The 12,634-nt window shown below is 53.4% G+C and overlaps 3 protein-coding genes across 3 annotated transcripts; 2 read left to right on the top strand and 1 right to left on the bottom strand.

Moving 5' to 3' along the window:
• Nucleotides 1-12: 12 nt before the first annotated feature.
• On the bottom strand, nt 13-4,809 carry DACRYDRAFT_19407 (uncharacterized protein). The gene is made up of 13 exons (XM_040771496.1): nt 4,789-4,809; nt 4,451-4,739; nt 4,083-4,401; nt 3,706-4,033; nt 3,360-3,655; nt 2,987-3,303; nt 2,831-2,939; nt 2,006-2,781; nt 1,782-1,955; nt 1,403-1,735; nt 897-1,351; nt 742-834; nt 13-457 (listed from the first exon to the last, which is right to left on the bottom strand). Exons 2-11 carry the CDS (start codon nt 4,694-4,696, stop codon nt 1,115-1,117), a joined length of 3,135 nt encoding a protein of 1,044 aa, XP_040633003.1. The 5' UTR covers nt 4,697-4,739; nt 4,789-4,809; the 3' UTR covers nt 13-457; nt 742-834; nt 897-1,114.
• A 1,396-nt stretch (nt 4,810-6,205) lies between these two features.
• Nucleotides 6,206-8,381, top strand: DACRYDRAFT_44907 (uncharacterized protein; the record flags this gene model as incomplete). Its single annotated transcript, XM_040774613.1, has 3 exons — nt 6,206-6,227; nt 7,537-8,089; nt 8,138-8,381. Coding segments are annotated over 3 exons (819 nt in total), but the record flags the coding sequence as incomplete, so codon positions are not given.
• A 3,125-nt stretch (nt 8,382-11,506) lies between these two features.
• Nucleotides 11,507-12,271, top strand: DACRYDRAFT_19406 (uncharacterized protein). Its single transcript, XM_040771495.1, has one exon. It carries the CDS (start codon nt 11,526-11,528, stop codon nt 12,258-12,260), a length of 735 nt encoding a protein of 244 aa, XP_040633001.1. The 5' UTR covers nt 11,507-11,525; the 3' UTR covers nt 12,261-12,271.
• The last annotated feature ends 363 nt before the right edge of the window (nt 12,272-12,634 follow it).

The raw sequence follows: 12,634 nt of genomic DNA, 5'->3' as shown, positions 1-12,634 counted from the left end.
TGGGTCGGGGAGGCGTTTCTTCCCTACGGTGATGAACCGGTACCGCTTGCGCGAGGGGTTTTTCTTCTCCTCAGGAGTGCCGGCTGAGGTATCAGAGTCTGGCTCGCGAGGGAGAAGCAGAATTGAGAATTTGGACACGTCTTCTAGAGAGGCTGCCTCCTCAATCTCGACCTTGGGCCGGTAGAAAAAGTATACACTTCCGGAGCTGTATTAACATATGCGCGCTAGAAGAGGAGAAGGGACGCACTGTCCGCGTTCAAGGACGCCCGAACCCTTCTCGAAGCCTTCGGGCTCTGATTCCATCTGCGCCCCTTTGGCTTTGCTAACGCTGTCTTTCGCAGGTTGCTCTTCGGTCTCCGTCCCATCCTCCTCGGCTTTCTCCGCACCATTCTGTTTGGCGTTCCCATTGTACTTCTCCTTGTCATTCTCCTCGACTTCTTTCTCTCCATTCTCTGCAGTGAGTTTCACCCCCTCGTCAGTATCAACCTTCTTCTCAGTCTCCTGCTTCTCCTCTTTCTCATCCCCCACGGGCTCTTTCTCCACCTTCGCGCTACTCACGTCCTCCCCCTCTCCTATCTTTGCCCTCTTTCCCCCTTTATGCTTCGCACTGCTACGTCTCTTGACGCCCTCTTTATGCCCCTCCATATGGGCGCCATTCGTCTTTCCTGCAGCTTGGCTCCTGGTCGTAGGCATGAGAGCAGTGACCTGGTGGCTGACCCATGCATTTGGTTCTCATTACAGATTCGGAAATCCGAGCCATCACGTGGTAAAATACATCGACCGCCGGTGCCGCTTCTCATCTTCGACGTGTGACGTCACGCGCCACTCTTTGGGGTAGGTCCGCTCGCTTCCGAGCTGCTTACTTAAGCAGATTGAGATGTGCATTAATGTTTTGGACCTACATGGTATGTATCGAACATCAACCCTCGAAAAACACACAAACAAGACACGACACGACGAGGAATAAAACAAGAACGATAAAGCCTTGGACCCCTTCAAAATAGACGAAAAGGGAGGAAAGGCACACACGGATAAGGCGAAACGATAGAGATGATGAAAAAATCTACTGGCATGAGGGTAAGTGATATAGAAGGGGAATCCGTGGATGGCAGTTTCAGGCAACCTCCTCCACTTGGCTGCGCGTCCCGGCCTGCTCCTGTATTTCCACTTTGCGTCTCCTGCAAGACGTCCACGCGTGCCACAACGTCGTCTCCAGCGAGAGAACATCCTGCTTCCAGACCCTTTTTGTGTTCTCATGTCGGTATTCCTCTCGGAGGCGACCACATCGAGGAACGCTCTCGGGTGAGACGAAATCTGTGGCTACTTTTATAGCATCTGCCAGGTTGCACACCTATTCCACTGTGTCAGCATCCGAAAGGGCAAAATCAAGAGGAGAGTGTACCTGGTGAGCGCACCCGGCTGGAATGAAGACGGCCTGCCCAGGCCTCTGATAGATTCGCCATGACCGGACACCATGCTTTTCGAAAAGCTGCCTGCGCAGATCCGAATCTAGATAGAACAGCTGGGAGTGTATCGGGTCGCCGCCCTTGAATCCTGGGAATGCTTCCTGCAGGAATGTCCTGATCACCTCGGAATCTTGTGTTCGGAAGATATCCCACGCGGCACAACCGGTCTGGCCATCCTTCTCAGCAGCCCAGGTCATGACATTAACTGCATCAGCCATGTCGAGATGCAGTCGGGTAGTGCCACGTCCTCCGGACGTCTCCTTGGATTCCTGGGTCAAAGTTAGCTTGTACAATGAGGAATCAGAAGGAACGCACCAGCGCGTTGTACATCTTGGGACCGAGATCTGGTCTGATGGCGGTGGAAGGGAAATGTGACGCGAGGTTTAGCACACCATCTCTTCTGCCATAGTTGGGGAAAGGGACCATGCGATTGAAATCGTGAAAGAGCTCTGGGAATGTCTCAGAGAACTCTGCAGTAGGCGGCCAATCCTGGGTGACATGGTCAAGGAGTTACACTCGGAGGACTGTGTTGTACCCACTTTCAGCTTTAGAACAGGAACCTCGGTGGCACCGGTACCCATGCGCTGGAAGAACTCCTTGACTGTCGACTCGGTGGGAATACCTCTATCATCGTTGCAATCTACAACGAGACATTTCGTTTCCCCATACTTGTCCATGAAGTAAGTTGGAGACCAGGGAATTTTGGCACGGTCCAGAACGTCGGCGATGACAACGGGTTCGCCATGACGCCATATTTCATGGAATTGAGCTTCGGTGATGTCTTGATGGTGGAACTGATGGAGAGGGAGACTCCCGACACCAGATGGATCGATGGGGCCTTGCCAATTCACGTCATTGCCCTCAATACTGTTCGCCACCGCGGGCTTCAAATCCTCGGTGTCGACAATGGTGGAAATCGGCACCCTCATACTGGCAATGCTGATGCTAGGCGTTTCAAGCGCGTCGGCCTTACAGGTGTAGGCGGAAGTAATGCTTCCCGTAGGCTCGCCTGTAGGGGATACCAAGGCGCGCATCTGTTGTATGTGCAGTTGTAGTTCAGGTGGTGTCCACGGTGTGATCGGAATAAAATCGGATACGTAATGAGGAGTTGTCGAGGCCCGAGAGGCCTTGCAGCGCATCAAGCGTTTCTCTCGGTCCGTTATCTCGAATGTTTTCAACTGAGGTCGTCCTTCGTCTCCAATGCCATCGTGGGAGTGATCCAGGCTGGCCAGCTCCTGAAAACACTGGAAGCAGAGCTCGCTGCCACACTCTTTACAGTACCATGCGCCAGCAGCGAGGGACGTGCCACAAGTATCTAATGGCAATCAGTCAGTTTGGTATGCCATCACCGCTTTGGTACTTACCACAACTGTGTCTGTGTACAGCTTCTCTGGGCCGACGAACTGCATTCGGCTGCGACGCGTGATCCAGCTCCTCCTCTGCGATGGGCAGCAAGTAACTTGCGATGGCACCCTACCTCAGCATGAGAATGAATATCAAGTGTTTTGAGTAAGACATACCATTGACTGCGACAGGTGCTCTCCGGTGAGTTCCGTATTCCAATTGGCAGGATACTCGGCAGCCTCGTTGGGTAGACTACCAGGAAGGAAGAAAGGACCGTTGATGGCTTGGAGCCACACCTTTCCGTGAACATCCTGAATCTCCGCGTACTCAAACCAGCGACAGCCTTTGAAACGACACTCATCGCTCGTGAAATCTTTGGTGATGCATGCTCTGCAAGCAGCGTGATGGTAGTTGCAAAGTGGAACAACCTTGCATGTAGTATCCTGAACTCGGAGGCCAGTTGAAACATGATGGCGTGGAGCACTCTTGGCTCCTATGAGAAGCAGCACTCTGTCAGCTGACCTCAGCTGCTGTGTGACCAAGACTTACGCTTCTCCTCCTTACTGTGTTTCCTGCTGGTATCCGTCTTCTGCCTCTGTGCCTGCGGCTCGTCGCCAGCATGTGGCTCGATCTCCGTCTTCTGTCGCTTGGCGCGTGGCTCGTCGTCAGTATGTGTCTCAGCTTTGGGTTGGATGACTTCTGAATAGAATCCGGCAGGTTTTGTCTTCCTCTTGCCCAAAGGGGAAATATAAGGCATTGTGGGGTCGAAAGTGGGCACCACATTGATTTTATCCGCCTCCTGTTTTCTCGCTATCCTGTCTTGTCTGTAAGCTCTATCGTAACATCTGCACAGGATAGTGAGATTTGAGTGACACGAGCATGGTCAGATGCGTACGGTCGACACTGATCTTCTCCGGTACCCTTCTGTTGCTTCCACATTTTTACTCCAGTCGTCTTGCCGCAGGTAATGCAAGGGCCGCGGGAGGCCTGCGATAAAATCGGTGTTTTCCTTTTGAAAGAGCCTACAATCTGTTGCCGGTGGCGCTTCCCTGCCTTTCCTTTTTGTTGCTTCTTCAAGGATGACGTAGAGGCTGGGTCCGATATAGGACCAATTGGATTCGAGTCCGGAAAGATGGGACCAGAGACGCGAGAGCGCTCTCCTTCAGGACTCCCAGAATGTGGCTGGGGCGTGTATTCTGCGCCCTCTTCATCGACAGCAGTGACTGGGAAACGATGAGGAGCAGCCCTACAATGTAACGAGACATAACTTACGAGATACATCTGACTGGGAAACGAAAACAGGTCGGAGCTCGGCCTCCGCCTCATCTTCCGACTGGAACTCAGTTAAAACAGACGAGTAGGCTGACGGGGAGCGGTGCAAGCTGGCGACGCGATCGTTCCTAAGACTGGGGATCGATAGTGCTTCAGTGCGGAGAACGGTTGAGATAGTATGCTCTGTGGGTCCACTGATTTCTGGGGTCGCTCGGGCAGGATTCCAAGGCACCTTGATCTTGATCACCAAACGCGAATGGTCGGCATCGGTTACGAGAGGTGAAGGCTCCGCCAACCTCTCACCCTCGGCATGTTCGCTCTACGAGGTGGGTAAGCGAGGTAGACTGGTCAATCGAACTCCAACTCACCACTACCGGTGCCTCAACTTCGGCATCTTCGTCTTCCATCTTCTGATCCTCTATTGTCTGGGAAGGTGGCACAGAGGATAGCGGGGAAGATACCGTCGATGAATAAGAACAGTCAAACTGAACATCATCCCCGCTAAGGATCTGGGAGACTTGGACAGAATCTTCAGCCATGTTTCCCGGATCCTCCTTGCACTCTGCGCTAGGCTGTAAAATCTCGTCCTGTATCATGCTTCCAATGGCGCTCATTGATGCTGCAGTTTCGCGCCCTTGTGATATGCGCTGTAACTCCCTGGGATGTCTTAGCATGGACAATATTGAGTCCAACATAACAACCCACCCCTCAGAACGAGAGAGGAGACAGCTGGTGGTTGAAGGTGGTTTGGGTGAGAGATCACGTATGTCGATGAATGGTATATCGCACTGTATTGAAGGTCCTGTTTTGTGCGCGAAGGCAGCCTCAGAAGGGCGCCCCCAGTCATGACGGAAGCATCTGGTCAGGGACGGAGGCATCTCTAAACTTTCCCAGGCTTTCTTGATTATCACATCAACAATCAAACAATGGACTAGGGGACCCCTGAGACTGGCAACAATCGCGATGATAAACATGCATATGATCATGCGAATGAGTTCTGAGAAAAAACGTACAAATATCCACTATCCGGCGCATCATATCGTATCATTACCAGAAGGGATGGTACATTTGGGTGAATGAAAAGCACTCTTCTAGATCTGCATCTACACTTGATATCTATATATGTAAGCACAGTCAGTACTCACATGGATGGCATTGGTTCTTGCCCTAGCAGAGTGCTGAGGATACATTTGCAGCTCAATATAATTTCAACACCAAACTATCATGACACACAAAACATCGACCTCCAGACCTAATAGTCTGTCAGGGCACCAGCTCATTGCTTGGTCAAGAGACATGACTAAGCCTTTATGACATGGAAGTAGCTGGTATACCTTGGCATGTGCTGGAACCTGCTGGAAGGATTGGATGGTCAGGTGACCTGCTGTGCATGGCTGTGCATGACCTCATATGACCTCATCCTTGGTCATATGACCTGATCACCTGACTAGGCTGAGTAAGCAAGATGTTCTAGCAGGTTCCACCACAGAGGTATAAATATAAGGCCTACTCTGCCTGGGGACTGTCTCTTCAGACTTGGTCTCTTAGGATCATCCACAGGTACCTATACTGTAGATAGGTCTTAGTCATCAGGTCTACTCCACTTCCTTAGACTCTTGGCACTCTTAGGTGAGCAGACTTAGTCAGCCTGTGTTGCCCTAACATACCCTAACATCACACAGGCACATAGGGCAAAAATTCCCTCTTTTGGAAGTTATGGAGGTAAATTGCCTCCGATGCGTGCATTACTACATGCTACTTACTACCTTTCTTGTCGGAGGTATTTCCTCCAATGCCCCGTTTTCGGAAACAAAATACCTGTTATGCCCCTCCGGATGCATTTTACCCAAATGCCCCATCTTCTTCAAGGGTTCACGGTGTTAGCAGCTGAGAAGCCTAGGAGAAGCCCGCCTAAAATCCCTGAAGTGTGAAAGGTAGCTCAGGGGTCTGATTTATAAGCATGCTCATTTATCTGAGAATTCACTCTGTGAAAAGTCGAAAGAAGTCTTTCTATATGTCTTATTATTTATATCTATTGATCTTGTTCTTTGATTTTCTTTTTTTGGTAATTTTCTAAGTGAATTGAGAACCAACTCTGGTCAAGCAGAGGCCACGACCCCTAGGTAACTTATTTCCCCCTTTGGGGTTTTCAGCACAGCTTCTAAGGTACTAACGCCGTGATCCCTTGAAGAAGAGGACATTGGGGTAAAATGCATCCGGAGGGGCATAACAGGTATTTTGTTTCCGAAAACGGGGCATCGGAGGAAATACACCACATCCCCTATGCCATGCTCAGGGTCTGATTCCAGTGGATGCCAGTTTGCGTCCAACTGGATTCCACGATTCCAAGCTCCCTCTCAGAATGGGTCTGGACTGGGTCTTGGGTCCAGGTCACCTGATGCCTGGGAATCATTTTGCTTGCTGCTCATTTGCTGGTTTCACAATATTGTAGCATTATCAATGATCTATACTACTACATACATATGGAGGAGGAGTACTAACAGCACAGGGGATATACTAATGATGAAGTATCAGCTTGAGTCGAAGGTAGAGATGGGGACGGACACTCACAGTGGTGGTAAGAGAGAGAGAGAGGTGAAACGATGAAGTCCGTGAGCGACTTTGCCTCTTCAGACGCATCGCGACTGGTCACGTGTGACTGATTTTGCCAGGTCTGGCGCGGGTCTGGCAGGTTTTTACCCAGCATCTCGAGACCCCTTGCAGCGCGTTGGAATCAGCACGGACAGTCCTGTAGGATTCCATAGGCCGCATTCCACTTGGAATCCTCACTTTCTCGTCGTCACTCGGTTGGGAGATTGATTACGTAAACTTATGAAACAAGGACCAAAATGACGCACCGGATGCGAGCTAAAAATGGATCGAGGGATCGGCCAAGAACGCAGGCACAGGGCTGATACAGGCACGTTCGCTTCCCATCATTTCGTTGTCAACACGCCGTTTCCATACCTTTTTTTCTTACTTGTTCAACATTGTTCGAAGGACTTCCACTGTTCTATCTCATCTCTCATTCATCTCATCATCAACAGTATGTCTGACGACCGGACCTTGACTCCCTCTCCATCCCAAAGGCCGGCGACAGCTGAGCAATCCGACATACCCTCGAACACCCTTCTCGCACCTCCCAAAGACGATCTGCGTGCTCCGGATCATGCATCAATATTCTCCACTCGATCTCGGCTTCGTTTTCACCCCGCCTCTGTTCGCCAACCTCTGCCGTTCTTCTTTCCCACTGGAGGAAAGTTCGTCGACTCCATCCGCGGGACGACATACAACTGGTCCTCCCGTTCTTCACGTAAGAACCGTTCCCCTCCCGCCAGGCACCGGGTCGAGCCGCACGAGACTGCGCCGGAGCTTGGTCCTACGCCCAGACTAAGCCGGACAGCGAGCATCGAAGCCCGTCTGCATAAATCACCATTCAAGCCACATCTCGAAGCGGACTGCTCTTTCTGGGTAGCGGCGATCTTCACCGCCGGATCAGCAGTCTGGGTCATCAATGGTTTTCTTCTTTTCCTTCCTCTGGTTCAGCCGAGCGTGCCAGTGTACTCTACCGCGGCGGGAGCACTCGCATTTGTTGGAGGGACGCTCTTCGAAGCCGGCGGGTGGCTCATGCTCGTCGAGGCGACCAATACGGGTCACGAGCAGATGTTCGTAGGCCCCCTCAGCTCGTATCTCCGGTGGAGGAGACCTAGCGAGGAAGAGCTACTCGAGTCCCAGGCGCATAGCGGAGATGAGGCGGACGAGAAGCACGGTGCGAGCTCCAAAGCCAAGTTCGTCTGGTTCGCCAAGCCTATGTGGAGGGATATTGGCTACCTCGCTAGTTTCATCCAATTTATCGCCGCTACTATCTTCTGGGTGTCAACGATTGTGGGCCTACCTGGAGTCATACCGACGCTGTTTACAGACCCGCCCGTCGTGATCACGGACATCTTCTTTTGGACCCCACAGGTTCTTGGTGGATTTGGGTTCGTGGTGAGCAGTCTATTGCTGTACGTGCTGGTGTATTCCCGTGATACCTCCATTGAACTTAACCGCAGGATGATCGAAACCCAACGCGCATGGTACCTTCCCAACCCGCTCTCCATCGGCTGGCAAGTCGGTTTCTGGAATCTGGTCGGTGCAGTCGGTTTCTTGCTGTGCGGTGCATGGGGCTACTTAAGCCTTGACGTCCCTTGGGAAAACTTCGAGAGTACATGCGCGACGTTCTGGGGCAGCTGGGCGTTCTTGATTGGCAGCGCAATACAGCTGTACGAGACACTCTGGCGGGAGGAACCGGAGTAGCGGGCCGTGTGGTACACCATACCCTCTTTTGTTCGGATTTGGAAGAGACAGCATTTACGCTAAATCGACTTGGCATATTATTTATCGTACGATCATCATGTATGTTCTACAGACACATTCCCCGCATACACGACAACTTTTTTTTTTTTCATATGTAGCGGTCTGCAGAGGCTGGTCCTAATGTAGATTACTGCACTTTTGCTGCGTTCCCATCTTCAGAATGACGTCTCTGCACCAACATTTCCCCGAGAAATTCCCTTGTGTTTCCCGTCGAACTGCCTGCGTACCAATGAGCAATTGATCATTGAGCTAGATCTGATTCGATTTATCGACAATGCCCCTTGGTGCATGTGGGGCATATGGCCGTTGGGGCAGAAAAAGTAAGTTTGGCGCCCGCAAATCCGCGAACCTTGTGGATGCGGGAGTTATCAGGGTTTTGAGCGCTAGTGGGATCGGGATACTGTTAGAAACATGGTAGGCACTGTACAGGCGAGGATCGGACTGACAATCGTCTTGTGACTCACTACGTGCACTGCGAGAGCAGCTGAGGCGCAGTGTGTTGGTCCGTTCGTTGTGGGATGTTGATGATCCTCGAAAAGCAATGTGTAGCCAGGTACGATCCGAACCCTGCCGTTCAGGGTTCTGTTGAGTGGGGGTGATACCACCAAATGGGAGAGGGGAAGGCGTCCCTTATTCTGGGCAACATCCGCTCGGAACGGAAGCGGATCCCCAATTGGGGCTGCATGGAGGAGGAGGAGAGGGGGAAATTGTCAGCGAGGAGGGCGTTTTGATTCATGTTGCTGTGAGCATTGCATTATGGATTGCATTCGCTCATATGTGTGTGAGACGGAGATGTCATGAGTGACATTTCGGAATATTGGTGTGGTTCGGGAATAGACTGCACAGCTTGTGATTTCGCCACAGGGGAGAGAGAGGCGGCACAGATGGCGCGGGATGGAGACAGGAATTAGACATTCACCACGGTATGAACGGCGTCTATTCTGGGGGGAAGAGGGGAGAGGGTAATATCCTTACTCTTGCTTGTCAACTACTACCATCTACTCTAGATCTGCTCTCTCGTATTACAATTCGACTGTTGTTGTTTATATTCGCCTTATTCATATTCGAAACGTCTAACGCCGCATAACCACCATCCCTTCGCCGTTCTCTGTCATCATCTCTCCAATTTGGCCCTAACCCAAGTCCACAATGATGGACTCTCCGACGGATATATCCGACCTCCCTCCTCCAGCCTATGAACTCTCACAGAAAGAGTTCGACGACAAGCTCCAAGATGCCGTCAGTCGCTCTCTTACCATCACACCTCGCCCTCGACAGGCTCAGCAACAACTGCCTCAGGCGCAAGTACCGAGCGTGGAAGTCACTCCACCTCCAACTGCAGGAATTCAAGGTCCCGACACTGTCGGAAGCCAAGCTCCCGCGAACGTAGGCGGTGCAGAGCAAGACGAGGGTTTTGAGGAGTGGGACGAGGAGATCTTCCAAGCGAACGAGCTGCGAATGCGTGCCCTGTCTCTGGGAGAGGACGGGATTCCAAACGGGAACGGGAAAGAACCAGCCATCGAGCGATCTATCACGCCTACTCCGGTGAAGGCTACCTCTCCTCCGGCAAACAGCGAAAAAGAGCGCCCGTCGTGGTATGACGAAGCGGGGCTATCTAGCACCTCTCCTTCCGCAAGCGCATCCTCTTCCCAACCTACCTCTCCGAGTCCTACGAACTCCTGGGCTCCAAATCCGGCAAAAGCGCCTCGCAGGGCGCCCTCCGGAGCACGAGCTCTCACAGCAACCAGGAGTAGTAGGAACGTCCGGATTCTCCCTAGCATACCTCAAGGCTCTTTGCCCCCATCTGGAGCGACAAGTCCGGTATCGGATCGTGGAGAACCTGGAGATGGAATCCCGCCCGTGCATAACGGAAAGCAGCGGGAGGTGGTTGGCCAAGAGGCAGGAAAGGGGAAGGAAGAACCCAAACAAGAGAAGGAGAGACCGAGCTGGTACCACGAAGCCGGACTTGACAAGCCTGTCGCTGCTACCTCCACCGCTGGGGGTTCGTATTTCCCGCCTCAAGATGACCTCCCGCCGCCGCACGAAGATGCCCCACCTCCGCATGAGTTGGCTACTGCCGACCAGAATGCCCCTGCACCACCCAAGCAAGAGAAAGAACGACCTAGCTGGTACTCCGAAGCTGGGTTGGACAAGCCTGCCGGTGCAAGCGGGAGTGGTCCTCCTCCCGCACCCGCCCCTGCTCCACCCACACCGCAGCCCGTCCTGCCCGATCCGCCTAAAGAGAAGCAAGAAAAGGAGCGCCCGAGTTGGTACTTCGAAGCTGGGCTTGGTGATTCCTCTGCTTCCTCGTCTGCTCCTACGCCCACACGATCAGACACGATCACCACTGTGTCCTCCACCTCTGCGACTTCTCCCAGTGCTGGGCCACCTCCCCTACAGTGGCCCAGTTCTGCTACTACCAGCCCATCGGGCACGCTACCCCCGCTCGGGGAGCTGGGGGAGGACGACGCATATGACGAAGATGCACCGCCAGCTTTCACACCCATGGCTCCGCCCCTTCCTGGGCCAGGCATCCCCAGCTCGCTGCCGCCCGCACACGGAACCGGCAGAGGCAGGCAAGTCCGCCCCCCTCCGAGCATAGGAGCGTACGTCTCCGGTGCTGAGCATGCTAGAGCACAGGTCGGCGCCAATACAAGATCGCTCACTATCCCACCGCAGAGCGCGCCCAGCACACAGCAGGGCTTTGACCATGCGGAAATATCTTCGCCCAACCGATACTCTATGCCTCCTCTCTCTCGAGCAGGGGGGGCGCCTCCCTTCCCAGGGGACGGCGGCAACCCACCTCCACCCGCGATACCGGCGCGAGTAGGCATCCAAAGCACAGGGCAGAGGCATGCATTTGCACCCCATGGATACTCGCGCAGGCTCCAGTTCAACCCTAGTGTAGCGTATGGCGAGGAGGGGCAGGTGGGGACGGTAGGTGCTATGGGTGTCAGCGTCGGCCAGCAGAGTCTATACGGAAACCCATATGCGCTTTACAAGTACGTTGTGTTCTGGATGAAATTTGTGTAGGACTGACGATGGTTTCAAAGCTCCTCCGTGTCCGCGTTTCTGCCCAAGGCGATGCCCGTACATGCCAACCTTCCCACCCCCGCGCAAGCATATGCGGCACAACACACCTCCCCTCCGTCTTCGTCAACAGACAACGCTCGTCTCTCCCCGGTGTCAATGCGCCGCGCCCCATCGACGTCCCCCAACTCCGGACAGGGGGGTGACCCGCCGTCCATCGACCACGTCGGCTCTCCCGCACCAACGTACGCCTCAAACAACAGCTCGAGCCCTCTCCCCTCCCCACCTACGCAGGGTTCGAGGCCGTACGACATCGCCCTGGCCGAATCAGTCATTCCCGTCTCGGAAAGCGTCAAGCAGATGCACCAGCAATTCCAACAGCAAAGCCAGTCGCAGAGCCTCAAACGCTACTCGATGGCTCCTTCCATCGCGCCCTCTGTCGCTTCTGGTCCACCCCCGCCCGTACCGGCATATCCCCTGGGTATGCAATCGTATAACCCGCTAAACGCTTACAACCCACCTGCAACACCCGCGCCGCCACCCATTCAGCAACAACAGCAGTACTCTCCTTCCGTTCCTGGCTACCCACAACAGGGATTGGCGCATTCCCAGTCACTCTACTCACTCCCTACTGGACCGCCTCGCGGGCACGTCCCGCCTGCACCGGGGCAGATGTATCCTCAGCCTGGGTATCCGCAGGGACAGGCGCAGCCCTGGGGCCAACAGGGGGAACAGGGTGGACAGCAGCCTGTGTCGGGGTGGCAGCAGCAAGGCACCTACCGGAGGTGAGGTAACCAACTGGAAGGATGTGAGATCACATTGGGGATTCGATAACAGCTTTTTCGTTTATCTTTTCGTGTTTATGCAAGGACTATCTTTCCTAATTTAAGTGGAAGTGGGAGGGAGGGTTGAGTTGAGGAAGTAGATATCGTCTCGGTTCCGTTGCTGTTTGTATGTCTGTGATAACATGTAATCTGTTGAATCTTGTACCCGGTTATTGTTGATTGTCAAGGGTTAGGAATTCGGTCCCTAATCTTCGGTGCCCTAAGCACCCCCAGACGGGCCGATGACTCAGCATCCGGCCTCCGCAATCATGGAACATCGGGTCCAATACGAAGCGCCCTAGTCTCGCTGGTGATTGGACGGTAGAGTACTGCGACGCA

Source organism: Dacryopinax primogenitus, assembly GCF_000292625.1.
Source record: "Dacryopinax primogenitus strain DJM-731 SS1 chromosome Unknown DACRYscaffold_1, whole genome shotgun sequence".
In the NCBI taxonomy this organism is placed as follows: Eukaryota; Fungi; Basidiomycota; class Dacrymycetes; order Dacrymycetales; family Dacrymycetaceae; genus Dacryopinax; species Dacryopinax primogenitus.
Note: the sequence above shows the minus strand (reverse complement) of the source record. Positions and strands in the feature narration are given on the sequence as shown.